Source organism: Arvicanthis niloticus, chromosome 1, assembly GCF_011762505.2.
Source record: "Arvicanthis niloticus isolate mArvNil1 chromosome 1, mArvNil1.pat.X, whole genome shotgun sequence".
NCBI lineage: Eukaryota > Metazoa > Chordata > Mammalia > Rodentia > Muridae > Arvicanthis > Arvicanthis niloticus.
The window spans coordinates 115,859,001-115,886,522 of NC_047658.1; the positions used below are offsets into that span (position 1 = coordinate 115,859,001).

Below are 27,522 nucleotides of genomic sequence, written 5' to 3' on the forward strand. Positions count from 1 at the left end.
GTTTTTGTGCTATCCCAGATATAATCTATAGTACTCACCAGGCAATTGTGTTAGAATTGTTCTGTCTTGAGAAAAGTTTTTAAAATGGTCTGTTCTGGGAAAGGGCTGCTCTGTTAATATTTAGTATGTACTTACTGGTGTTTATTTACATTTTTTTCTGAACTCAACCATCTTTGGATCATTGCTTCTTTGTTACATTTGTGTATAAAATGCACTGAAACTGAAGTAAAGTTGTCTGCAGCTTTATATTATAGTCCTCATTTTTTAAAGTCCTCAAATCCCAGGTCTTAGATCTTCATAGGTTGATGAAGGCAACAGTTGCTCAGATTGTCCTCACACTATTTATCTGATAATACACTTGATTCTGCTTCTACCTGTCTTATCTGGGATTATAGGACTAAGTTGTGCCACATCCAGTTCATGTGCTGGAAATGGAAACAAATAGAAAAGTACTCGTAACAGGAAAAGACAGTACAGAGGTTTCTCCATTTTATACTATTGCTGAGGCTATTTTGTAGGCTTAGCTGGATTTTGATCTTGCTGGAGAGTCTGTGGAAAATAACCCAACTCTATTCTAGGAACCATAGGTCAAGATACCCCAACTAAGTTAGCTTCTGTTAAACTGCCTACTTCTGCACTGTTCACCAGCTAACTGCTTATCTTAGCTTTTGTTATACTGTTTGCTTGTGCAAAAAATCCTTTAAAAACCCCTTGCTCAAATAGACTGTCAACCAAAAGTTATCAAAAAAGATAAGGAAAGACACTTCATACTCAAAGGAAAAATCTACCAAGATGAACTCTCAATTCTGAATATCTATGCTCCAAATGCAGGGCATCCACATTCATAAAAGACACTTTACTAATGCTCAAAGCACACATTGCACCTCACACAATAATAGTGGGAGACTTCAACACCCCACTCTCATCAATGGACAGATCATGGAAACAGAAACTAAACAGAAACACAGTGAAACTAACAGAAGTTATGAACCAAATGGATTTAACAGATACCTATAGAACATTTCATCCTAAAACAAAAGAATATACCTTTTTCTCAGCACCTCAGGGTACCTTCTCTAAAACAGACCATATAATTGGTCACAAAACGCCTCAACAGATACAAGAAGATTGAAATAATCCCATGCAGCCTATCAGATCACCACAGACCAAGGCTGGTCTTCAATAACAGAAACAATGGAAAGCTCACATATATGTGGAAACTGAACAACATTCTACTCAATGAAGAAGGAAGAAGTAAAGAAAAAAAAAGACTTTTTTTAGAATTTAATGAAAATGAAGGCACATCATACCAAAATGTATGGAACACAAAGCAGTGCTAAGAGGAAAACTCATAGCTCTGTGTGCCTACAAAAAGAAACTGGAGAGAACATACATTAGCAGCTTGACAGCACACCTGAAAGCTCTAGAACAAAAAGAAGCAAATACACCCAAGAAGAGTAGAAGGCAGGAAAGAAACTCTGGGCTGAAGTCAACCAAGTAGAAACAAAAAACACTATACAAAGAATCAACAAAACACGGACCTGGTTCTTTGAGAAAATCAACAAGATAGATAAACCTTTAGCCAGACTAACCAGAGGGCACAGAGACAGTATCCAAATTAATAAAATCAGAACTGAAAAGGGAGACATAACAGAAACTGAGGAAATAATAAAAAAAAAAAAAGCCAAAACAATCATCCTGCTACAAAAGCCTGTATTCAACAAAACTGGAAAATCTGGATGAAATAAACAATTTTCTAGACAGATACAAGGTACCAAAGTGAAATCAGGATCAGATAAACCATCTAAACAGTCCCATAACCCCTAAAGAAATAGAAGCAGTCAATAAAAGTGTCCCCACCAAAAAAAAAGTTCAGGGCCAGATGGTTTTAATGCAGAATTATATCAGACCTTCAAAGAAGACCTAGTACCAATTCTCTATAAACTGTTCCACAAAATAGAAACAGAAGGAATACTACCCAATTGGTTCTATGAACACATTCATACCTAAACCTCACAAAGACCCAACAAGGAAAGAACTTCAGACCAATCTCCCTTATGAGTATCGATGCAAAAATACTCAAGAAAACTCTCACAAACTGAATCCAAGAACACATCAAAACAATCACCCATCATGATCAAGTAGGGTTTATCCCAGGAATGCAGGGATGGTTCAATATTTGGAAATCCATCAATGTAATCCACTGTATAAACAAACAAACAAAAACCACATGATCATCTCACTAGATGCTGAGAAAGCATTTGACAAAAATCCAACAACCTTCATGGTAAAAGTCTTGGAAAGATCAGGAATTCAAGGCCCATACCTAAATATAGTGAAAGCAATATACAGCAAGCCAGTAGCCAACATCAAACTAAATGGAGAGAAACTTGAAGCAATCCCACTAAAATCAGGCACTGGACAAGGCTGCCCATTCTCTCCCTACCTATTCAATATAGTACTGAAAGTCCTAGCCAGAGCAATTAGACAACAAAAGGAAGTCGGAATACAAATAGGAAAAGAATAAGCCAAAATTTCACTATTTGCAGATGATATGATAGTATACTTAAGTGACCCTAAAACTTCCATCAGAGAACTAAACCTGATAACTTCAGCAAAGTAGCTGGATATAAATTCAACTCAAACAAATCAGTAGCCTTCCTCTACTCAAAGGATAAACAGGCTGAGAAAAAAAATTAGGGAAATGACACCCTTCACAATAGTCACAAATATAAAATACCTTGGTGTGAATCTAACCAAGCAAGTAAAAGATCTGTATGATAAGAACTTCAAGTCTCTGAAGAAAGAAATTGAGGATCTCAGAAGATGGAAAGATCTCCCATGCTCCTGGATTGGCAGGATTAACTTAGTAAAAATGGCCATCTTGGCCAAAGCAATCTACAGATTCAATGCAATCCCCATCAAAATTCCAAATCATTTCTTCATAGAGATAGAAAGAGCAATTTGCAAATTCATTTATCTCTTCATATTGGCTACTGGCTCTGCCTACCTTGAGCCAGTCCAGCAGCTAACTGGAAAAGCCCTGACTTCTGTGCTTTAAGATCTATCCTTAGGCTGGCATGGGTTTTGCCACCTGTCCTGGTCCACGTGTCACCCTGAGCTGGGCCGATGTTTTTCAGCCTGAGTTGTTTTTGTTCACACGCCAAGCCTCTGCACAGGTGCAGGCTTTTCTTGCTGGACTGAGTGACCTGCATGGGAAGTACCTCAGGTTTTCATTGGTGGCTGCCAGCTCTTAACTGGATCATGATCTGAGACTCAGGTACAAGCCTCCTGATGAGGTTATCCCTATCCCTCCCCCACTCTTCTCTCCTCTGTTCCCCAACTCTCCCTCTCCCTCTTCCTCTCTCCTCCTCCCTCTCCCTCTCCCTCTCCCTCTTCCCCCTCCCTCTTCCCCTGGCTGGGATCAGAAGTCCAGCCCTATTCTCTCTTCTGCTGAGCCATTGGCTGATCAGCTTTTATTGTCAAGACAGAGAATAAATAGAAAGCAATGTTTATACAACATTCAGGCAGGAGACACTTAGGATGAACATTACAATGTTATGTCTAGATTGCAACCAGATATGGGTGCAGAGAAATCAGCATTTGAATAATACAAGGATAATCTTCACACAGTACACAATAATGTTATGCCTTCACAGGAGTGGGGAGTAAACAAAGGTCTAACACTTGGGGATTGTTGTTGCTGCCTTTACTAGTAATAGGTCCAGAGTAAGGAGTGTGGACCAAATTGTGGCTTCCCTTCAGTGCTGATGCTTGCTTCAGCTTATCTGGTAGCTGACGTAAGACAAGTCCACTTGAATGGGTGTTTAAGTGCAAAACTGACACTAAGCACTGGAGAAAAACCTCTTTAGGGCTTTTATGTGGAACACAGTATCTGTTCTGTTATGTGTCACAGTATCTGTGACAGTTTTCCCATATTCCTTTAGGGAGGCTCTCACAAATGTCTCTAGTCTTATGTCATCATACTAAATGTCACCAGAGGACATTTAAAAAAAAATTTAAAACTCCTGTCTATTAAAAACATGTTTATCTCCATTCCAGAGAAGGCTTTCAGTTGGTATGGCTTGAGTCATGCTCTCTGCAGTCAACACTAGCCCAGAGGCTAAGGCTTAGGGGAGTCAGACCCAGGTCACAGATGATAGATAACCTGCAGGCTGCTCCTACTAGGGTCATCAAAGGAAAGACTAGTTGCCAGTCCAGTATAAGAACTCATTTCACTCCCTCGTTCCCTAGAATAGCCATTTAGTAAACATGAGATTGAGACACTTCAGCCTGGTCCACTGACTAGGGGAAATGTTCTGCAATGCTCTTCTGAGGGACATTTATGCTGCACATTTATGTATAGATGGGGCTGTGCTTCAGGGCATCTCACTAGGAATTTGTTCTTTGGTCTCCTCAGCAATACTTTGGGGGTTTCAGAGGGAGGGAATCTGGAAAAAACACTTCACCGTTGTCTTTCGTAAAAGCCTAGCAAACTTAGAATTGGAATTCACCAAGCATTACCTCACATGTAAAAACTCTGTATTCAGTTGGCTAAAGGATCCTTCCCTTGGAGACTGTCTGTGAAGCAACACAGCCCCTCATGTCATCCAGGAGTCTCTGCTTTCTGGTCCTTGTGTATAGAAGACATCATAAATAGAGTCTTCTAGCTCTACCCCTTCTCCGATTCTACAGTGGCCTCTTCTCTATCTGTTCAGATTCCTCATGGGCTCTGTGAATCTTGCTCAAAGCTGGTACCATTTCCTCAGAAGGCAGAATGAAAAGACAGCAAATACTTAAAAAGTTGTATTGCTCTCCAACTTGTCAGAAGCTGAATGGGTTTGCAGAAAGGCCTGGAAACTTCGGTCAAGGTACAGGTTGGAACTTGTCTGCCTTGCCAGGTGCTATGGTTTAAATGCTCCCTAGAGCTCAGGTGCTGGAAAGGGAATCCCTAGTGCTAGATGCTGACTGCATTTAAAAGGTAGGAATGTTGGGAGGTGGCTGAGCACAACCCAGACTAATGGATCAATTCCTTCATGATTAATGGGTAGTGGAAGGAGAGGCTCCATCAAGAAAGCTCTGTCTACTGAGATAAGGAAGGTGTCCAAGAATCAATGGGGGTAACCTTTGCTGTTACTCACAACACTGGAGATATGGAACCTGAAGAGATCACCTCCTGTAGTCAGGCAGGAATCCCAGAGGAGCGATAGAGACACCAACCCACCCACAAAACTTTCAGCCCAAAATTTATCCTGCCTACAAGAAATCCAGGCACAGGGGATGGAACAGAGACTGAGGGGATGGCCAACCAATAACAGGCCATCCCGTGAACAAGCAAGCACCAATACTTAACACTATTAATGATACTCTGTTACGCTTACAGACAAGAGCAAGCTGTCCTCTGTGAGGCTCCACCCAGCAGCTGACTCAGACAGATACAGACACCCACAGCCAAACAGTAGATGGAGCTTGGTGACTCATAGGAGGAAGGATTGCAGGCCCTGAAGGGGATAGGAACTCCACAGGAAGACCAACAGAGTCAACTAACCTGGATCCCTGGGGCTCTCAGAGTCTGGCCCACCAACCGAAGAGCATACTCGGGCTGGACCTAGGACTCCTACACATATGTAGCAGATGTGCAACTTGTTCTTCATGTGGGCCCTGAACAACTGGAGAGGGGGCCATCCCAAAAGCTGTTGCTTGTCTGTTGGATGTTTTCTTCTTGCCTTGTCTGGCCTCAGTGGGAGAAGAGGCACATAGCCTTGCAGAGATTTGAAGTACCAGGGTGGGGGGGATATCCAGAGGGGCCCATACCCACTCAGAGAAGAAGGAGAGGAGGGGATGGGGGAAGGGCTGTGGGAGGGGGTGATGGAGAAGGGAGCCCAGTGAGCTGGATGTAAAGTGAATAAGTAACAAGAAATAAAATAATAAAGAGGAATAATAAAGAGGTATAGCATCTTGGCCCTGTGTTGTTATTCAATGCTACTGCCATGTTATGGTGCAGCCCAAGTACCTTACCAGATGTTGAACAGTTTCCAGAGCTATGAACCAAACAGAGCTCTCCTGTGTTAGCTGCCCAGTCTTTGACATGGTAAGGGCAGTCTAGTGATAATTCTGGCATCAAATAGCAGTTTCTTACTGAATATCACAGAATGGCATGAGAGGTAAAAATTTGAAGCTCTCTGACTAGACAAGACTGTTCCCATACAATTTGTTTTGTTTGTATCTGGCATGGTATTAGAAATGATGGGTGTGTGTGTGTGTGTGTAACATCTGGACCCTTCTGAAGCAGAGGATGATGAGAAGCAGAAGCAAATATGAGCTCCCCAAAATCTTTTTGGGGTGAGGATACAGATAGCTTCAGTGTTAGAGCACTTGCCTAACCCTGATTTTACCCTCAGGATCACTACTGCACAAAATAGCCTCTATCTTTGATTTGTTTTATTTATTTTTATTGAGAGAGAGATAGAGAGAGAGAGAGAGAGAGAGAGAGAGAGAGAGAGAGAGAGAGAGAGAGAGAGAGAATATGCATTTGTGCAGGTGTGCAGGGTGGAGGACAGCTTGCAGGAGGCAGTTCTCCCACACCATGTGGGTCCTGGGGATGTAACTCAGGTTGAGGTTGATGGCAAATGTTTTTACCTGCTGAGCCATCTTACCCCATCCTGAGTTTAGCTGTCCTTACAGTCACTGGCTCAGTAGTGGATTGGTTGAGTGACAGAGCACAGGAGACAATGGCATTTATTAATGCTGATTCTCCTTATCAAGAAGCAGGTGAGTGTCCTATGAGATGGATGGATCACGCGCCTCTCAGGTTACTAACACCTAACACATCCTGACCAGCAATTCACCATGTGGCAGACAGTGCTCAACAGGTTAATGAGCTCTTCCTTTGGGAAATGTATTCTTGTACATTGTCTAATAGCATGAGTAACCCATTTTACAGATGAACAGAATGAGGGTCAGAGGGAGCTACACACTGTAGACTTTTTTTTTTCTCTTGCTTTTTTAAGACAGAGTTTCTCTGATCCCTGGCTGTCCTGGAACTCACTCTGTTGACCAGGCTGGCCTTGAACTCACAGAGATCCATTTGCTTCTGCCACCCAAGTGCCTCTGGCCTACACTGTAGAGTTTTAAAGTAGCAAGGGCAAGGTTAGGGTTCAGCCTAAGCAGCCTCACTTCCAAGGCTCAGTTTTGGTAGGGAATGCAGGAAATATAGATATGATTTAGAACTCAGTTTAGCTTTTCCCCACCTGCTGCCGAGGTGCTTGGTCCTTCTCAGGAAGCTAAGACCATGTTCTGGTGAGGTCCTTATTTCATCAGGTGACTAGCCCCATGCTGCAGTCCTAGACACGATCTCGATCTCCATCTTGCCTGCACCTACTCTGCCCTCATCCTGCATGACTACAAGGTACTGGCCACAGGGAGTAGGATGAATGCCCTCATTAAAGCAGCTGGCGTCAGTGTTGGCCCGTCTTGGCCTGGCTTGTCTGTAAAGGCCTTGGCCAATCTCAACACTGGGAGCCTTATTTGCAATATAGGAGCCGGTGGGCCCGGTGGGCCCGGATCCAGTAGTTAGAGCCACACCAGCAGGTGTTCTTGCCCCATCTACTGCGGCTGCCCCAGCTGAGGAGAAGAAAGAGAAGCAAAGAAGGAAGAATCTGAGGATGACATGGGCTTCGGTCTTTTTGACTAAACCTCTTTTGCTAACATGTCCAATAAAAAGCTGAACCTGTTTTGTTTTGTTTTAAAGAAAGAAAGGAAGGAAAATTCATTTTATTTCTGTGGAGTCAGAGCCCAGCACAGAACAAAGGACTGTGTTCGGTCATTCATTCACTCATAAAATGCTAACTGTGTGCCACTGGGGATATATATTGGGGATGTATTATGGCTTAAGGGCCAATAGTTCAGTCCTTTCTGCTCTATAATTCCTAGCTCTCCCCACCACTCCCATGTGTACTGAGTTGACCAAGCTGGTCTAGAACTTCCAGGCTCAAGTGATCTTCTGCCTCAGACTACAGTTGTATGCCACCAAACCTGTCCCTTTGGCTGGCTTTAAAATTTCACATAGATTCTTAGGGAGAAACAAAAATCCAGCTGTACTGATCTGATCCTGGTTGGCTTTCAGAATTAAATAGACTTGAAATAGATGAACAGGAGGAGAAGCATACAAACTTCTCTAATGCAAGTTTTGTGTGTCCTAGGGGTTTGCATGGAGAAATGAAGACTTATGGACCTGTGACCCAGTTTCAATTGCTAGTGTCCATGAGGCCCCAAGAGTCACTCCCAGGATCAGAAAGAAATAGGGAATGTGAGGAAGAGGGCACAAGGACCCCAAGAAGTGGCTAGAGAGGAGAGTCAGTTACATATACAATGTGGACAAAGGATAGCTGAGCTTTGCAGAAGTGCTTGCCTTAAGTGAGAAATCTGAAAAGGCGAGTTACACCTGTCCTTTGGTGGAGGTACCGGGTGATTTTCTCTCTGTTGTATCGAGAGAAGCCGTTGGATGGGAATTTCCATGCCTGATTTGTTTGTTTGTTTTGTTTTTGAGACAGGGTCTTACTATGTAGCCCTGGGTGACCTTGAAGTCACAGAGATCTTCCTGCCTCTAACTCCTGAGTGCTGGGTTTAAAGGCACGTGTCACCATGCAGAGCCTCATCTCCTGCTTTTAAGAAACAGAAAAGAGCACTGTACAGAAATGAACAGTAGCCATGTTGGCCCAAAATGCTACTTTTTCTTTTCATTTGTGCTATGGAAATACACCATTTTTAACACCTACAGCTTTTATGCTCATGGATTTGATTACAGAAACTAATAAGGTATTTTCTGAATATTGGAAAGAAAACCAAAAGAGGTTACATATTTCATGTTCCTTAATCAAAATGCCAGGGAGTGTATTTTTTTAACTCCTTCAATTATAAAAATGTTTTGAGATTTATTTTATGAGTGTAACAGGGCCCCAGACTTTAGCACAACTGACTCCATGACGAAGTATCATTCAGGCTGTAAAACTCAGCATGCAGACAACACTACCTGCCAGAGCTAAAGCAGAGGCCAGGTGTACTAACCTACTTTTTGGCATCTGTCAGCCTGCTTTTGGCTAACTGTTCTTGTTAACTGAAGTATGCAAATCCAGAACACAGTTTTTGTGTTCAAAAGCTCACCCTGAGAAAAGCTAAGGGCTACACTGGGATCCTGAACGCCCACTGCAGTTGACAGCCAGGCTAATAAAGATTTTCTATTGGCTTAAATCCCTGTCTGAGCAGTCTTCCCTGGTGAATATCCCACAATGACAAATATGTGTGTTTTGTCAACATGTATGCACATGTACCAGGTATATGCCTCATGCGTAACAATGTCAAAAGAAGTTATCAGATCCCCTGGAACTGAGTTACTCATGGTTGTGAGCCACCTTGTGGGTACTGGAAACCAATCTTACTTTGCAAGAGTAGCAAGTGCTCTTAACCCCTGAGTCATCTCCTCAACTGTTGTTGTTCTTATTTTTATTATTATATTTTGAATTTTTGAGGCAAGGTCTCTCTACATAGCTCTGGCACCCTTGGAACCCACTATGTAGAGCTAGTCTCACAGAGACGGGCCTGCCTCTGCCTCCTGAGTGCAGGAAACAAAGGCATAAATAGCACCTGGCTATTATTATTATTGTTGTTGTTGTTGTTGTTGTTGTTGTTGTTGTTGAGACAAGCTTTCAAACCGTAGCTTAGGCCAACTTTTAACTCATGGCAATCCTCCTGCTTCAACTTCTCAAATGCTAGGATTTCAGGCATGTGCCTGAAATAGCCCTTTGATATTATTCATGTACAAAAGATAAACTGTAATGCGACATGAGGAGTTCTTACATGTTACAAACTGACAGAGTCTGTCAAGGGCCGGGGAATCTGGTGTAGAGGGACAGAGAGGCCAGGAACGCAGCGGGAGGGAGGCATGTAAGTGACAACGGAGTAGTGGCAGGCCCTTGGCAATGCTCTCATTAGCCAGTTACAGGAGGAGGGGCGGGGTGACCGGCGCGGCCTGGACTCTGCGGCCATTAAGCCGGTCCCCATTGCGCTGGCCTCCACTTGGCTACCCGGAGCGCGAGGAGGTTGGAGAGCTTCTTTTTGGGACCTAAGCAAAGGTGAGAAGCCCGGGTGCCTCTGTGGGTCCCTGAAAGCTATCTGGGAGGCGGACAGCAGTTCGGCGGGAGTAAACAAGTCAGGCGAGTAGCTGCCACCCGCCCGGCATCCGCCGTGCAAGGCGAAAAGGAGACAAGGGCGCGCGAAAGCCTGGTCAGGAACCCTGCTGGAGCCCAGGGACCCCGTGAGCCGCTTCTGCCCTACTGTCAGGGATTTGAATATTCAAGGACAAGCGCAGGGCAGAGCGGAAGAGAGCGAGAAAGTCAGAGGAGTTTGGTGGGAGTTTCTGGAGGGCCCTGCTCCTGGAGACTTGGGGACCCTGCTTCTTGTTAGAGATAATGAGCTCTGCTCCCTCTGTGCCTTAGGCATCCACGCCGCTGCTAAGCTGAAGTTGAGCCTTACACATCCTGGAAAATGCTAGCACCCATAGTAAGTACGGGGCGAGAAGCCAACGGTGGGTCAGGGATGGGGGTAGTGTCTTAATGGTGACTCTTGTATTCTCGGGGTCTGACTTGGTGTTTTGAAGAGAGAAGCTTTGCAGTGAGGGAGCTACACTTTCAACCCTTGGGGGATCCGGTGGGAGCTGTGGGTTAGCTGCCACCTGTTGAGCGTCAGCACTTGTTGAAGTGGACAGGTTGGAAGTCACCCTGCTCGAAACAGGCTCAATAGAAGGCAGAAGGGGGGGTGGGGGGCGGGGAGGAAGTTGGGGGTTGGGTCTTCCTATCAAACCAGGACTCAGGGCAGGTTCCTGGGTCGAATGTCTGGAGTCGAATCTGCTAGATTTTTGTCTTGTCAGCTGACTCGTGGCGATTCCTGCTGCCAGCAAATACTCGGCTCTGGCTTTTCCTTCCTTTCCTCCATCCATCCCCTTTCTCTTTTCTTTCTGATTTTTGTTTCGTTTTTGTTTTTGAGACAATGCTTCAGGTATCCCAGGCTGGCCTCAAACTTACTATTTAGTGAGGACAGTTTTTTACTTCTGGTTTTTCTGCCTCCACCTCTTGAGTGCTAAATTAAAGGTCTGAGGTCCGTACCCAGTTTTGTGAAGCCCTCCTGCTGGGCAAGCACTCTACCGACTGAGCCACATCCCAGCCTGGCCTCTTTGTTAACTCATGATGTCCTGAGATCAGAACCAGCAAATATCTTCTTCTCTTTAACAGGACTCTGTTGACTTGGTTCAGGTAGTAGGTTTTTGCAGATAACCCTCTTGGGACTGTGCTCCAGCTGCGTACCTGTGGTGGGATTATAATCAAGTTCAAATTATTCTGTTCCCAAGTGAAAACACCACTTAAAACCTAATAGTTCTCATAACAGCTGAGAGTTACTCCACGCTGCATTTTGTTTCTGGTACTGTGAGGCCAGGCTGTTTTGTTTTCTGTTTGAACCCAGGAAAACCCAAGACCACAGAAGTTAGCACTATACATTGCATATAAAGCTTGAGCTCTGCTGAGCCATGAAGAACTGACTCATAAAAATACATATGTGTCTCAGTTGTGTGTTTTGACTGTGTAACTGTGTTCTTTGATTTAATTTTCTTGTAGTAGACAATTTAAAAAGCATTATTTGTGTGTGTGTGTGTGTGTGTGTGTGTGTGTGTTTGTGTGTGTGTTTGGGGGCATGCATATGCCATGGCAAGCATGTGGTGGTCAGAGAGCAGTTTTCAGGAATTAGTTCTCTTCTTTGCTATTTGGGTCCTGGGATTTGAACTCAGGTTATCAGGCTTGGCAGCAATCTCTTTTACCTGATACACCATCTCACTGTCCCCACTTTTTTTTTTTTTTTTTTTAATTAAAAGAGTAAGAAAGGAATATGCACCAATTGCAGGCTTATATAGAAGTTATTAAATCTCACTGATGAATCCTGTCTTCTCAGGCTGAGGAGACTCATCACTCTTTCTCCTGCACTCAGCTCACTATGTATAGTCATCTCATCTACAGGGCCATGAATGATGGTGGGCATGGTGGCACACACCTTTAATCCTAGCAGTAGGGAGGCAGAGGCAAGTGGATCTCTGAGTTTGAGGCTAGCCTGGTCTACCAAATGAGTTCCAGGACAACCAAGGCTTTGCAGAGACACCTTGTCTCACAAAACTCAAAATGAATGAATGAATGAATGAAGGGGAAAAAAAGAAAAGGAAACTGTGTTGAAGAGATGGTTCAGTGGTAAGGGCACTGGATGCTTTCCCAGAGGACGTGGATTCAATTCCCAGCACTCACATGTTAGCACAGCTAACAATGGCTGTAACTCCCATCCCAGGTGATCTGACACCTCTTCTGGCATCCAAGGATGCTGTACACACGTGATCCACAGACATATGCAGTTAAAACACCCATACACATAAAGTAGAAAAGGAAAAAAATTAAAAAACAAAACCCTAACCCAAACTAAAAATGCAGAGCTGTGGGAGGAGGCCCGAGTGGCCAGCTGGGCAGGACTTGGGGGTGGAGGCTGCAGGAAAAGTTCCACCCAGACCTCTCCTTGCCCTCAACTTTCTAATTGGATAGGAGGTTTGGATGAAAGCTCCTTTTATCTCTACCCACTGAATGCTGAACTTTGGGTGTGTTTCCTGGAAATGAGAACTAAAAGTAAAACCTACATTCTGAAAGGTCAGTGTATCTTTTAATCCTGAGTCCAGACTCCAGAGGCTGCTTTCTTTTTCGTTGTTATTGTTTGTTTGTTTGTTTGTTTGTTTCTTTCTTTCTTTCCTTCTTTCTAAGACAGCATATCTATGTAGTCCTGGCTACCTCCGAATCTACTATGTAGACGGAGCTGGTCTCAAACTCAAAGAGATCCTCATGCCTCTGCCTCCTGAGCGCAGGTATTAAAGGCATATGCCACCAAGCCAGGCCTTACTGCTTTTTGATCTGAGTTTGACATCTGGGACTCTCTGTGGAGCTAATTAGGGTGCAAAGAAAGGAGAGAGAAGAGGCTGCTTCTCAAGCAGAAGATGCTTCTGGTCCTGCAGGCTGTATCCTCACTCCTAAAGCTGAGAGGGGCTGGAGGAGTAGGCAGTGTCCCTCTCCCCAGGCCGTCAGCCTCTGATGAGACCCTGTAAGTGCCAGGCTGGATGCTGGTGGAGTAGCTCCACTCCTGGCCCATCAGCATGCTGCGCCAGTCTAGATGTCAGGGAGGCGTGGAAATTGGTCACTTTCATTTATTTATTACAGTCATTTTGTCTATGAGAGCTGTAGAGCTAGGCATGGTCAAATATACCCTTGTAATTCTTCCACTGGGGAGGTGGCATTCAGAGTTGGAGGCTAGGTTGGGCTATAACAAGACCCCCATCTCAAAAAAAAAAAAAAAAAAAAAAAAAAAAAAAAAAAAAAAGAGTGAAGTCCACTACCACCAGCACTATCAGCAAGGACAAAACGGAATAAGCTACCACCAAGGAACAGAAACTAAGTCAAATCCAAAACCCAAACAGAAACAGCTGGGCTGTGCACATAGAAACAAGAGCAGCTTGCTCTGCAGGGTGTGAGGGAGGAGGCCCTTGAGGTCTTTCTCTTCTACTTACCTTATCTATTACTAGACCTTGAAGCTGGTTTCAGTTTAGAAGAGAGCCTGTACTAAAGCTGAAGCTGGGCCTTTGCAGTGTGAGAGACTGACAGGCTTTCTCTGTGAACCCTACATAAATCACAGTTTCATACTCCATTGTCTGTTTTACCATTGGATACTTAGATCCAGGGTAGAATACTTAGATCTGTGGTAGAATACTGCCATGGCTGCTGGACCACCTCTGAGGCCTTGGGTAAGTTCACGCCCACCTTGGAACTCATTTTTTCTCATTTATAAAAAGATGCTATTATAAGGATTCCAGGTAACTTGTGAATGCCCCAGGAAGGCTTGGTGGTGGTGTGAGTTGGTGGGCTGTTCTGAATGCACAAAAGAGCAGGTTTACCCTGGTGGAGAATAGGCCTGAGGTTTGGTGTTGGTGAGCCTAGGAAGGCAGGCAAGTTTTCCTTCTTTCTCTGGGGTGTTTGGGGCATTAGTGCTTCTGAGACAGGTGCATGCTGAAGTTGTCGATAGCCCTCTCTGACTGACTAGGCAGCCTGGGCAGGGGCGTAAGGAAGGCTAATGTGTCAGGCCAGGTCTCATCTACTTTTCTTCTGGCCCAGAGGCTGGGAAGTCAGAGCTGTCAGACTCTTCTTTGTCCTTTGCACCCCTCCCCTGTACCCACCCAGCCTACAGCAGAGACTGTCATTTTTCTTTATAGGTTTAAGTGGTTTTACAGTGCTCAGCCATTACCACAATTATTTCTTACAGAAACCCTACTTGGATAGGTATTAACAGTCCTGATTAAACAGAAACTTCCCAGAGATCCATTCCAGAAGTTTCCCCGGGTTTCCACTGGTGCCTGGTGTGTTTTGGGGGAGCCCCTGAATTTTCTTTTCTCGAAACCTTGGCATGGAAACTCTTCAAGTTCTCACTGATGATCCGTTCTTGGCAAGACCCAGACTTCTGTTGTTTTTGACAAGTTTCCAGACCTTTTTCTCAGTATCAAAAGTGAAAGGCCTGCTCAGGAATTTTTTTATACTTACTGGGGCATGTGGTTTACAGGAACAGGGAAGAGAATTCTCCCAGGCTGGGTTTCATAAGTATCACAGTGTCCTTGCTGTTTCTGCATGAAGCAAACTAAGAGCACCCAGGCATGGTGATGGCAAAGTAGCTGATTCCTAGACATTTCCTCTGTGCGGGTCATGCTTGTAAAACTGTGCGCATATGCTCATTCATGCAGTGTGCATCAGGAGATCGGGAGGCAAGAGCACAGTTTGGGTGCTGTCCTTCTTTCATTTTTATTTTATTTGTGTGGGTGTCCTAACTGAATATATGTCTCTGTAATATGTGCGGGTAGTGCATACAGAACCAGAAGAGAGCTTCAGATTCCCTCAGACTTGAGTTACAAATGGTTGTGAGTTGCCATGTGGGCGCTGGGAGTCGAACCCATGTCCTCCTAAGAGCAGCCAGTGCTCTTAACTACTGAGGCATCTTCATTCCCTATATATATATTTTTTGAAGGCAGGAGGGGACTGTGATTTTTGCTTGTCTGGAAAACCCCAGTTACACATTCCTGGATGGCCATGTGCTGTAATGCATGAATGGAGGTCAGAGAACTGCTTTTAGGAGTTACTTCCCACCTGCTACCTTGTTGAGGCAACCTCTCTCTTGTTTCCACCATTTGCAGAGTACTCCAGGTACTACTCCAGGCAGCTGGCCTATGGGCTTCTGGCACGTTCTCCCTTTCTGCCTGCTTCTTGATACAAGAGTATTGGCTTTAGATGTATATGCTACCTCTTCTGGCTTTTTGCATAGACTCTAGACTCAGGTGAACTTGGTTCATTTGCATAGCAGGTGCTTTTACTCATTCTGGTTTGCTTTGCTTTTCTGTGTAGCTCTGGCTGGCCTGGAACTCACAGAGATCTACTGACTCTTAGAGTGATAGGATCAAAGGCATGTGTTGCCACCACACCAGACCACTCTACACCACAACACTCTGGCTTTTTTTTTTAAAAACTGGATTCTTGAGATCAAATTCAGACCTTTGTGCTTGTGTGGCAAACACTTTATCTATTGAGCTATTTCCTCCTCCACCCAGTGTTTTATAGGTTTGACTTATTTAATCTTCAGAATAAACCTCTGATTCAGGTTCTCTCTCTCTCTCTCTAAAATGTCCTCATTTTATGATGGAAGAGAGTGAGGCCTAGGGACAAATTGGGTAAACTTGTCCAGGGCTCTGTGGTAAGTAGTTGAGCCTTGGTTTGAACACAGAACCCTAAGTATAACCACTGTGCTGTTTCTGAAAATGACATCCAGCTTGAGTTAAACAGAGCCGTCAGTAGCCAGGCATAGTAGTTCACGCCTGTAATCTAGCACTCAGGAGCTGGGGCACTTGCACATTTAAAAGGCCATTATTGAATAAAAAGCTGGCAAGGTTGATTGAGTGGAGGAAGATAAATAGACATGCGAATAAAAAAAAATAAATGAACTGTTGACTAAAACAATCCCTCCTGACAATTTAAACATGATTTGCAGATATCCTGGAGACTTTTCCACCTTTTACTTTTCTAAATAGTTCAAACCAATCAGACTTTCTGCTGTCTACAGGTGATAACCTGACTTCTTCTTCTCCTGTGGTGACAGCTTTGATCTTTCAAACCACCATGGTCTTCTCTCCTGTGCTCTAAGCCACTACACCAGCTTTCTTTAAAAAAAAAAGTAAAATGTTACCTTTATTTTATCCTCCATCTCCCACCTCTCTCTGAGCCTGTGTGCTATGGTGCACGAGTAGAAGTCAAACACCCTTTGGGAGTTGGTTCTTTCCTTCTATAATGGGGATTGAACTCAGGTCATCAGGTTTGCATGGCAAGTGTTTTAGCCATTAAGTCATTTTTCCAGAATGTCAAGTCTCAAGGTGGTTTCTCCCCTCCTCCAATTTTAAACTGAATATCATTTATCCTCCTCTCATTCAAACAAAACCAAAGTCAAAACATAGATATGTATTTATTTAAATATTTTTGAGTAGGGTTTCTTAGTGTATGTCTGACTGTCCTAGAACTAGCTCTATAGACGAGGCTGGCCTTGAACTCAGAGATCCACCTATCTCTGCCTCCCAAGTGGTGGGAGGTGTGTGCTACCACTGGCCAGCTATTTAGGTAATTTTAAAAGCTAGAAAATAAATAAAAAAAATGAATACTCCTAATTGAGAGTTTTATGAGGGGTTGGTATCAGATGGTATCTACATTTTTTCAGCTTAAAAACATGAATATTCAATATGTGATCATTTTCTTCTCACTTACAATTTTTTTTTTTTTTTTTTTTTTTTTAAATAATGGGATTGGGGAGATGGCACCGTCAACAAAGCTCTTGCTGTGCAAGCTGAAGGCCTGAGTTCGGATCCCCAGGACCCACATAAAAAGCAGTTCCTATGGCACGTGCCTGCAGCCCCAGCCCTGGGGAGGTGGGGAGAGCAGAAGCCCTGGAGGCCCTGGGCCTGCCAGCCAGCTGAGCCAGGGAGCTCCAGGGCCAATGAGAGGCCCTGCTCAGAAGATAAGGTGAGGAAGATAGCTGATGTTGACCTCTGGGCTCCATACACACATGAACACACACATACTCACACCCAACCCCCAAGCTCCCCCCCACACCCACACACATGAATAACCACACACATAGACATACAGACATGCATATGAACATGCACACATGAACACATAACACGGAGACACAGAAACATACACGAACACATACATACCTGAGCACACATAGACACAGACATATGAACATACATGAAGATACACAGGAACATTCATAGAGACACACATGAACACTCACACAGACACAGATACATAATACATATGTGGTCTCACATACACAAATCTTTAAAAAATTTATTTTCAAAGTAATTTATAGTAAATTTTTTTTTAAAGAATCAAATAATAAAACATAAGAGTTCCCACATCTCTATCAGTCACTGTATGGATTAACCCATAGTTTGGTGCACTTCCCTCAGATCATGCATAAAGTATAATGCATTTTATTACAAGTGTATAAAAGTGTACATTAAGCAGAAATAGAATAAGAATGTCTTTTAAGAGGGGACAGTGATTCTGGCACTCAAACCCAGGACCTTAGGTATGCTAAGCAAGTGCCTACCACTGAATTACACCCCTAGCTTCATCATGTCTCAACTTACTTTTTTGGTGAGAGGGACATTTTTTGAGATTGGGTCTCATGAAGCCCAAGATGGCCTCCAAGGTATTGAGTATGACCTGGACTTCTGCTCCTCCTGCCTTCATCTCTTAGATGCTGGGATTACAGGCATGTACCACCGCACTTGATTTATGCAGTGCAGAGGACTGAACCTATCTATGGCTTTGTACATGTTAGACAGGTGCCCTACCAACTGAGCTGCATGCCCTACTGCCACTCTTCAGCTTTCTTTTCTCCTTACCCACCTCTTTCTCCACCCCCCTCTTTTTTTTTTTTTTTTTTTTTTTTTTTTTTTTTTTGGCAGTGTGTTTCTCTGTGTAACTCTGGCTGTCCTGGACTTACTTTGCAGACCAGGCTGGCTTTGAGCACACAGAGATACATCTGCCTTTACCTCCCAGAATGCTGGGATGAAAAGTGTGTACCACCACCACCCACCTCAACGTGATTTTTTAAAAGCAAAGCTCTAGCTGTCCTGGAACTCACTTTATAGACCAGGCTGGCCTCAAACTCATAGAGATCCACCTGTTTCTGTCTCCTGTGTGCTGGTATTAAATATTCACCACTTCTGGCTTCAGTTTGCTTTTATTAAAGTATTTTTTTGTTTGTTTGTTTCTGTGCCTACTCACATAAATTTCACATTGCTCTCTTCAAAGATCTGATGTACATGTATATATAGGATATGTTTAATCTGGTTCTACCAATAAGGTAATTGGAGTTGTTTTTCAAAATGAATTTCAGAGGCCAGAAATTCCTCAACTTGCTTGCTAAGGAAAATGGCTGCTTTGCAATCCTGTTTTGTGGGAAATAAAAGTGCATTGTTCTGAAACCCTGTGGGCACATAGTATCAGCTTTGTCACTGTTCTTGTCTGTGCTGCGTATGGTACTGTGATGGCTCGGGGTTTCCTGAGCCCCATTCTGGAAAAGACAACCCTGTTCATGCATCTGAGTGGTCTCTCTGCTGATCCAATCCATGTTTCCTGTGAAGAATGCAACAGCATTCAGTTGGGTTCCTGGGATCACTGTGGTCCTTTTATAACAGATATTTGTTGATCTCATCAAGCAAGAATAAAAGCCATAATCTGTTTTGTAGTACAATTATATTTTTAACTTTCCCTGTAGCCCCCATCCTCCCCTGTAGCCCCTGTTCTCCCCTCTAGCCTCCGTCCTCCCCTGTAGCCCCTGTCCTCCCCTCTAGCCTCCGTCCTCCCCTGTAGCCCCTGTCCTCCCCTGTAGCCCCTGTCCTTCCACTGTTCTTTTACTAAGGGGTTCCAAGAGCTTCTGTAATACAGAATAATGCTCCTGTATCCACCAGGAAGTTTACAGGTTGGCCTCCAATTGAGAAGGTTACCATAGGCTCCCAGAGGCCTAATTTGAAGGAATCATGGCCCCCCTCCCTATTCTTCCAGAGTCAGGATGGGAATTGGCTGAGGGATGACCTGCTTCCACTGGGGGCAGTCATGACCAATACAGCCTTGGTATTCCCAGCCACCAGAACCAGATTGGGTATATTCTACCCTGGACAGAAGTAATGTTCAATCTGCTCCCATGGATGGTTTGTATGGTCCACAATGAGCAAGGTGGCCACACCCTGGTCATAGCAAAGAAGACTACCCAGAGACCCTGGGCTAGGGACAAAAACCCTCCAAAAATTCTGTCCTATAAGACTCTCAGGAGGGCCTTCTCCTTCTCCCATACACTTCTCTGTACCCTGCACTATGCCCACTTCTTCCGAGCCCGTTGCCGCCTCTTGCCTCTCCCTCCCCTTAACCTCTCCTACCTACCCCATTCAACTACTCCTGCCTCAGTTCCCCAGTGGAGCCAGCTTCAGTCCTTTCTCCTCTCCATAGCCATCAGGGCAGTCACAATGGATGGCCAGATTCGGTTTCCTCCTCCAGCTAACCTGGGACTTCAGTTTCCTCCTTCTGCCAGCCTGCAGCTTCTGTTTCCACTCCTATCCCCAAAGCAGAAACAACTCCAGATTCAACCTGTCCCTTCCCAGGTCAACCTGCAGCTTCTGTTTCCATTTGATCCCTGGAACAGAAGGACTCCAGCCCCTGTCCTTCCTCTGCCCTGAAAGACAACACCTGTATGTCCGTTCTATTCACTACAGCAGATCTCTACAACTGGGAACTAGAATCCCACTTTCGGCACAGACCCTAGTTCTCAGATTTCCCTGATTGATTCTGTTTTCTTTAACTGTCTCCCAACCTGAGGTGACTGCCCACAAATGCTTTGCACTCTCTTCACAATGGAAGAGAGGAAAAAAAAATCCTAGCAGAAGCAACAATGGTGCTGCCTGGATTAGACACTCTTGACAATGACCAGAGAATGGCAGCAATTGACAAGACTTTGCCCAGGAGACCATATTGGGACTATGGGGCAGAAGGAGGTAGGAGATTACTCTGTGGCTACCACCAGGCTCAACTGGAGGCCTCAGGTGGGCAGCTCACAGACCTACTAATCTGTACAAAGCAGCTGATGTAAAATGGCTCAGATGAATTGCCTTCAGCATTTCTTGAGCTCCTCCTGGAGGCACACTTACATACTCCTATACCATATACCCCTATAGATCCAGAGGACCTAGCAAACCTCAAGGTAACTAATGTGGCCTTTGTAACTCAGGTGACCACTGTTGTGTGTAAGAAAATCCAAAAGATGGACAGATTTTCCGGAAAGTAGGTCAGAATAATTATAAACATCCCAAAAAGTGTTTGTCAAGAGAGATGGCAAGGAAGACTTGCTGATAAAAATAAATAAATAGGGCCCTGCAGCAGCACTCCTGGCACTCTCAGCCCTGGACAAGCCACCTATGCAGAAAAGAAAAAGCCCTACCATCAGACCAATGTGCTTACTTCAAGAAATTGAGACACTGGAAACACGACTGCCCCCAGTGGAAGCAGGTCATCCCTCAGCCAATTCCCATCCTGACTCTGGAAGAATAGGGAGGGGGGCCATGATTCCTTCAAATTAGGCCTCTGGGAGCCTATGGTAACCTTCTCAATTGGAGGCCAACCTGTAAACTTCCTGGTGGATACAGGAGCATTATTCTGTATTACAGAAGCTCTTGGAATCCCTTAGTAAAAGGCCCTTTGGGAGCCATTTAACCCTGAATATAAGCCACTCCAGCTCACAGGAGAATTGGAGGCCATATTCATACTGGTGATAGGATATTCATAATCCTGCTTAATGATGGGAGGATAAAGTTTGTCAAAGTTCCTTAAAAAACAACTAAAGGAGAGTCAGGTTTATTAGTCTTGTTACGTTATGTCTGTCTGTCCAGTTGCTCCAAGTTCAGATCATGGGAGACTTATATAAAGAAACAGAAAAGACAAGCAAACTGCAGAACAAGATACAGGAGACTAAGAACCAGGTGGCAAAAACCTAGACAGGCGAAACAATGTCTTGCTTGTGCAGTGAACAGGAGTTCCGCGTGCACCTTGTTAGGCACCTTGCTGTCTCCAGATGGATCCCACCAGAACCAGGACCAGACGTCATAGAAAGGGAATGCTTTCCTATGACTTACCAATGGAGGCCTCCTCAGACAAGTGCTTGCTGATTTCATTTTGTCTTGGCCCCTCACCTTGGTAGTTTGTGGAACTGAAAGCACATCCCTGGGCTTGGAACTTCTTCAGAGTATGCACCCCAAGGGGAAGCAGTCCTAGAGGACTAGAGAGAGGGCTCTCTGGATTGGGTTTGGGGTCCTAATCTCACTGGGGCCTCCAAGAATGTTGATCTCACCAAGTGAGAATAAAAACCTACACCCAAATTAAAGCCAATAAAGGGATATTTACTGACTATGCACAGGACTGACTCTCGGGGTTTGAGGTAGAGGTGTGTGTTAACTTTTCAAGCCTCTTTTATAGGTAAAAAGTGTAAACTGGAGATTTTCAAAGGAATTTGGTGACATAAGGGTGTGGCAAGCAAATTTTACAGAAGCAGACAGCAGGTTAGATTATTTGATAGATCAGCTTGCAGAATTCTTTTTTAGACAGAGTTTTTCTAAGTAGCCCTGGCTGTCCTGGAACTGTAGATCAGGCTGGCCTCAAATTCGAAGAGATCCTCCTGCTTCTGCCTTTTTTTTTTTTTTGAATTTATTTATTTTTATTTTGTGTAAGTACACTGTAGCTGTCTTCAGACACCCATATGAGGGCATCAGATCTCATTATGGATGGTTGTGAGCCACCATGTGGTTGCTGGGATTTGAACTCATGACCTCTGGAAGAGCAGTCAGTGCTCTTAACCACTGAGCCATCTCACCAGCCCTGCTTCTGCCTCTTAAGTGCTGGGAATAAAAGATATATACATATACCACCACCACCGGGCCATTTTATCGCATCAGGCTATGTCTGAGGTGTGAGTCAAACTCCATAGGATGGGGAGCATGTCCAATTCCAGAAAGAAATGAACTTATTTTCACTTTGTAGCAAAATGGCTTTTAAGATGGAGTGAGGCTGGTCCATCAAATTGGCAATTATTTTTTCTGTACAAGGCTAGATAACAAACACTTTAGATTTTTTTTTTTAAAGTTTTATTTTATTTTTAATTGTGTGTGCATGTGATGTAAGCTGCCTGGTGTGGATGCTTGGGACCAACTTGGGTCACCTGCAATGGCTGTATGCATTCTTCATTGCTGAGCCACCTTTTCAGCCCCTTTATTTATTTTTTTAAATTATTGTTTGTGTATGTCTGTGTGTTTGTGTGTACAGTTCCCAGGCCAGAAGATAACATAATGTTTGAAAACTAGCTTCATTTGAAACTGTGTTTCAAACTAAGTTACTGTGTGCAAAAAGAAAAACCTAGAGGTTAGCAAAACCTTGTGCTTAACCTAAGGATTGTTAACCACAGGATGTCTAGACCATGACCCATCAGCAGCTGAATCTTGACAGCAATCTAAGAGAAAACTGATCTCAGAGACACCTGATTCGCAAATATTAACTAGATAACTCATTCTGCTTCTGTATCTTGCTTAACTGCTGCTTGCTCAAGCAAGCAAGCAAGCAAGCAAGCAAACAAACCCAAACAGCAGCAGCAGCAGCAGCAGCAGCAACAACAACAACAACAACACCATGATAAAAATTCATGCAGCAAAAGAAATTCCTAGAGTTGAGACAATTGTGGTTTGTGCCTTTAAAAACTCCACAGAACTTCATAATAACTTTGGATATTGTTTCTTTGGTGTCAAAAAAAAGTTTCTTTTTTTTTTCTTTTTTTTTTGAGACAGCATCTCTCTGGCCTAGAGTGGGGCTGTCAATTATGCTTTATTGCATAGACAGCAGACCCAAGATTTCCCTGTCTCCTTCTCTTCTCCCAGAGCTGGTACTGTAAGCACACATTTTTGTGTTTTATAAAAAAGATAAGGAGAGGAGGAATATGTTTGGTGGATGTGTGGTAAGGTATGGGGAAAGGGAGTGCCTCCTTGGGCCTGTGCTGAGGCATATTCCCCTGAGGGACCAGCCACATGTTGGTATAGTATAGAATAGAGTTTATTCAGGGCATGGGAAGGGGAGTTAAGAGGGTGGTAGAGACAGAGAAAGGCAGAGAGAGAGAAAGAGTAGAAGAGTAGAGGAGTAGAGGCCGACCATGAACACATGGAGAGAGAGGGAAGAGAATGGGGAGAGGGGGGAAGGGGCAAGAGGACAGAGCAGGAGCAAGAAGGCAAGAGCAAGAGAGAGCAGAGCGGGCAAACAGTCCCTTTTATAGTGTGTCAGGCACACCTGGATGTTACCAGGTAACTGTGGGGCAAAGCTTAGACAAAATGCTAACATTCCCCTGTTTTGGCTTAATTAAAAAAAAATTAGAAAGAGGTGATGGTGAAGCAGGAATAGTGTCGTTGTAATTTTTAGTTACTTCCTGCTGACTTTAGGGCGATGTGTCTCTAGGAAACCTAGAAAAATGGGTATGGGAATGTTGGTCCAGTTTTAGGAGAGTTGGCTGTTTCCTTGCTGTCCATGGTCTGTGGAACCATCTGTGAATAAATCAGAAGGAACAGATCCAGTAGAAGTGTCTGTTTCTGTGAGAGAAGATTGGAGGTTGCTTCTCTGGAGCTGTCTTGATGTAGTAAGTGCCTGGACTTGACAAGATACTGAAACACACACACACACACACACACACACACACACACACACACACACACATTTTATAGGTAGAGAATAAAGTTAAATACACTTGGGAGAAAATTTTTTTCTTAGATGTACATTTATAACTTCATAATAACTTTTGATATTGTTTTTTTGGTGTCAAAAAAAATTGACAGCAGGAAACCCAGAGAAATCCCACCCTCTGGAACGTGGGAACTCTAGGCTATTGATTAGCGGATGTACTTATCTGGACTGTTTGGTCCATGAGAGGTCCATCTGAGTGGGTTTCCTGTAGCTTATAAGTTTACAAAAGAGATAACATGAGTTAACAACATAGACAGGCTTTAAGATGAGCTTTTCATGGAGCAGAAGAAACAAGAAGGGCTTTTTCCTCCTGTCTAGGAGACTGAATACACACAACGAGGAACAGTTTTAAGTTTAGTTAAAAGACAATCAAAGAAAACTTAATATTTGAATTGTGATCATACAGTTGGCTTGCATAGTGGGATGTTTAACATTAGGACAGTGGCATAGCAAGAAGAGTGGCATAGAAGAAACATGAAGCATTTAGTCAGTGGAAACTGAGTTAGGGTAAGGAAGTAACAGGTTACATCTGTGAAACCCTACCTCTGAACTTGTGTATCGTCTATCATGAAGTCTGTAAGAAATCTGCAGTCTTAGCTAGTGAACAAATTTGTTAATGAGTAAATACAGTGGTGGATGACCTTAGGGTCAGGAGCTAGGTCTGCTTTCTAGTTGTCAAGCTACAATTACCTTAGCTGTCAATGTAGTCAGAAATCTGAGGAAGAATAAATTATAATCTAGGAGTCATGTATTAATTAAAAATGACAGAGTTCATCTATAGTCCAAACAGTTCTCAGGTCCCTGTGGTCTCCATGGCAACTTGGGTGGAGTCAATCTGGCTTTCAAGCCCAGAAGATGAAGAACCTTTCCTCTGTGGAATAGATAACGCCTGAAATGAGAAATGACTCACCTTGACTTAGGCAATATGAATCACCTGACTCTTAGGTTATCCAGTCTTGTCCACAGTGTTTCTCATACCATAATCTGGGCAGTCTCTTGTAGCTGTGTCTATATCTTCTGAGACCTTGGGTAGGGGGGAAGGGAGTAAGTTGTTAGGTTTCTGAAGATGGATTGCTATTGAAAGAGTTGTTTTAAAATGCCAGTTTAGCGGCCATGTAGAGATATTGCTTGCTGTTTACTGTGAATTAGACTGGGATATCTCAGTAAGTAGAGACAAGGCAATGAAGACCGACCCATTGAGTGAGAGTAGTTATTAACTACCCCTACCAGTGTCCTGAGGATACTATTAATAACCAGAGAGACTTCTGGCCAGGCCAGACCACTAGGTCATCACATAGTGGTCTGGGGGATAAGCTCTGGGCTGGTTCCCTGAGTGACAGAGAGCAGTTCACCTAGGCCTGGAATTTCACAGCATCAAGAAAGGAACCATCTCAGAGGAGAGAGGAAAATCTCACCCAAGGGAAAAAGTCTTAGAACGAGGGTCAGTGAAAAGACTGAATGTCTCCATTCTCAAGGGCAGCACAGGGATAGCTCGATCTCAAGAACTCTCCCCTGGGGCCATGGGGATATTTACTCTGACCAGTGGGGGAGGAGACTTACCAGTTGGGCTTGTGAGCATTGGCTCTCCATGTGGTAGCAGGGGTGGGGGATGCAAACCTGCGGAGTTTCTAAATCTGAATCTTGGCACCAAATGTTGTGTTTTATAAAAGATAAAGAGAGGAGGAATATGTTTGGTGGATGTGTGGTAAGGTATAGGGGAAGGGGGTGCCTCTGTGGGCCCATGTTGAGGCATCCCTTCCCCCTGAGGGACCAGCCACATGTTGGTATAGTATAGAAAAGAGTTTATTTAGGGCTTGGGAAGGGGAGTTAAGAGGGTAGTAGAGACAGAGAAAGGCAGAGAAAGAGAAAGAGTAGAGGAATAGAGGAGTAGAAGCCAGCCATGAGTATGTGGAGAGAAAGGGGGAGGGGAATGGGGAGAGAGTGGGGAAGGGGTGAGAGGACAGAGTGAGAGCAAGAAGGCAAGAGCAAGAGAGAGCAGAGAGGACAAGCAGCCCCTTTTATAGTTAGTCAGGCACATCTGGCTGTTGCCAGGTAACTGTGGGGTAGAGCTTAGACAAAATGCTAATACACATCACCACATCCGACTCTTTCATGTGGACGCTGGGGATAAAATGGATGACAAGCAAAGCAAACACTTTACTTACTGAGATATCTCTCAGTCCCAACACTTTAGGATTTGCAGGCTACAGAGTCTCTGTTGCAGCTCTTCAATTCTGTTGTTTCAGAAAGAGAACAATTATTTACCAAGTATGCAACACCTGTTAACTTGCAGATTAGAGGCTATAGAGTCAAGAACACTCAGCTCCCTGAAACTGTAGTTACAGGCAACTGTGAACTGTCTGATGTGGGTGCTGGGAACAAAAATTGGGTTATCCGCAAGAGCAGAAGGTACCTTTAACCACTGCACCATTTCTCTAGTTTCTTAGTTTTACTATTTCTTTTTGTGTTTTGCTCTGTCTATCTGTCTGTCTATCTATCTATCTATCTATCTATCTATCTATCTATCTATCTATCTATTCATTTTATACCTTGATTGCAGCCCCCCTCCTCTCCTTCCAGCCCCACCCTCATATACTCCTCTGCTCATTTTCTCCTCCTCTTTTCTTTAGAGAAGGGGAGCCCCCCATGGGTACTATCCTGCCTGGAACATTGTTGGACTAAGCACATCCTCTCCTAGAGGCCAGACAAACAGCCTAGCTAGGGGAAGGGGATCCAAAGGCAAGCAACAGAGTCAGAGACCACCCCTGCTCCACTGGTTAGGGGACCCACATGAAGATCAAACTGCACATCTGCTACAAATGTGCAGGGGTCTAGCCTGTGCATGCTGTTTTGTTGGTGGTTTAGTCTTTGTGAGCCCTATGGTCCCAGGCTAGTTGACTCTGTAGGTATTCTTGTGTTGTCCCTGACCATCCCCCCACCCTGCCCCAGCTCCCTCAATTCTTCCACCAGATTCCCAGAGCTCTGCTTAATGTTTGGCTGTGGGCCTCTGTATATGTTTCCACCAGCTGCTGGATGAAGTCTCTCAGAAGACAGTTATGTTAGGTTCCTGTCTGCAAGTGTAGTAGAGTTATCATTAATAGTGTCAGGGGTTGGCTTTCTCACATGGGGTGGGGTCTTGTTGAGGTTCAGGAATCGCCATACAAACCATATGAACATCAATCTCAGTTAAGCAAGAATAGTTTAGTGAACTCACACCCCAAGACTGATCAATCAGGACCATAAAAAAATTACCCAGAGCCTAAATGTGGCACCAATCTGCACACAGGGCAGGCTTTTTAATATAAAAAACCAGGTTCAAAAGTTTAAAGGCAAGCAGTGAGGTGCAGTGGGGTGGTACAATGTTTTTGGCTAACTAGGTGGCCCTAGGTGAAGTAAGAGGAAGCACAGGCAGTGCACTGGAGTTTCAGGACACTGAGACAACAGACTATACATAATTCAACCATGACTTTTTGGCTTATTAATAACAGTCTTCAGTGTCAGTTAAAGTAATAACTCCTAAAAAGTAGATGAA

At 44.1% G+C, this 27,522-nt stretch overlaps 1 protein-coding gene and 1 pseudogene across 1 annotated transcript in view; both read left to right on the forward strand.

The window, feature by feature from the left end:
* Positions 1 to 6,731: 6,731 nt before the first annotated feature.
* LOC117721744 (large ribosomal subunit protein P1 pseudogene) lies at positions 6,732 to 7,693 on the forward strand (annotated as a pseudogene).
* Positions 7,694 to 9,990: 2,297 nt separating this feature from the next.
* Positions 9,991 to 27,522, forward strand: part of LOC117706069 (phospholipase A and acyltransferase 3) — a 43,848-nt gene continuing 26,316 nt past the window's right edge. Inside the window, exons 1-2 of the mRNA XM_034498909.2 lie at positions 9,991 to 10,130; positions 10,494 to 10,557. Of these exons, the coding sequence (XP_034354800.1) occupies positions 10,543 to 10,557 (15 nt within the window). The 5' untranslated portion in view covers positions 9,991 to 10,130; positions 10,494 to 10,542. The remainder of the gene's footprint in view (positions 10,131 to 10,493; positions 10,558 to 27,522) is intronic.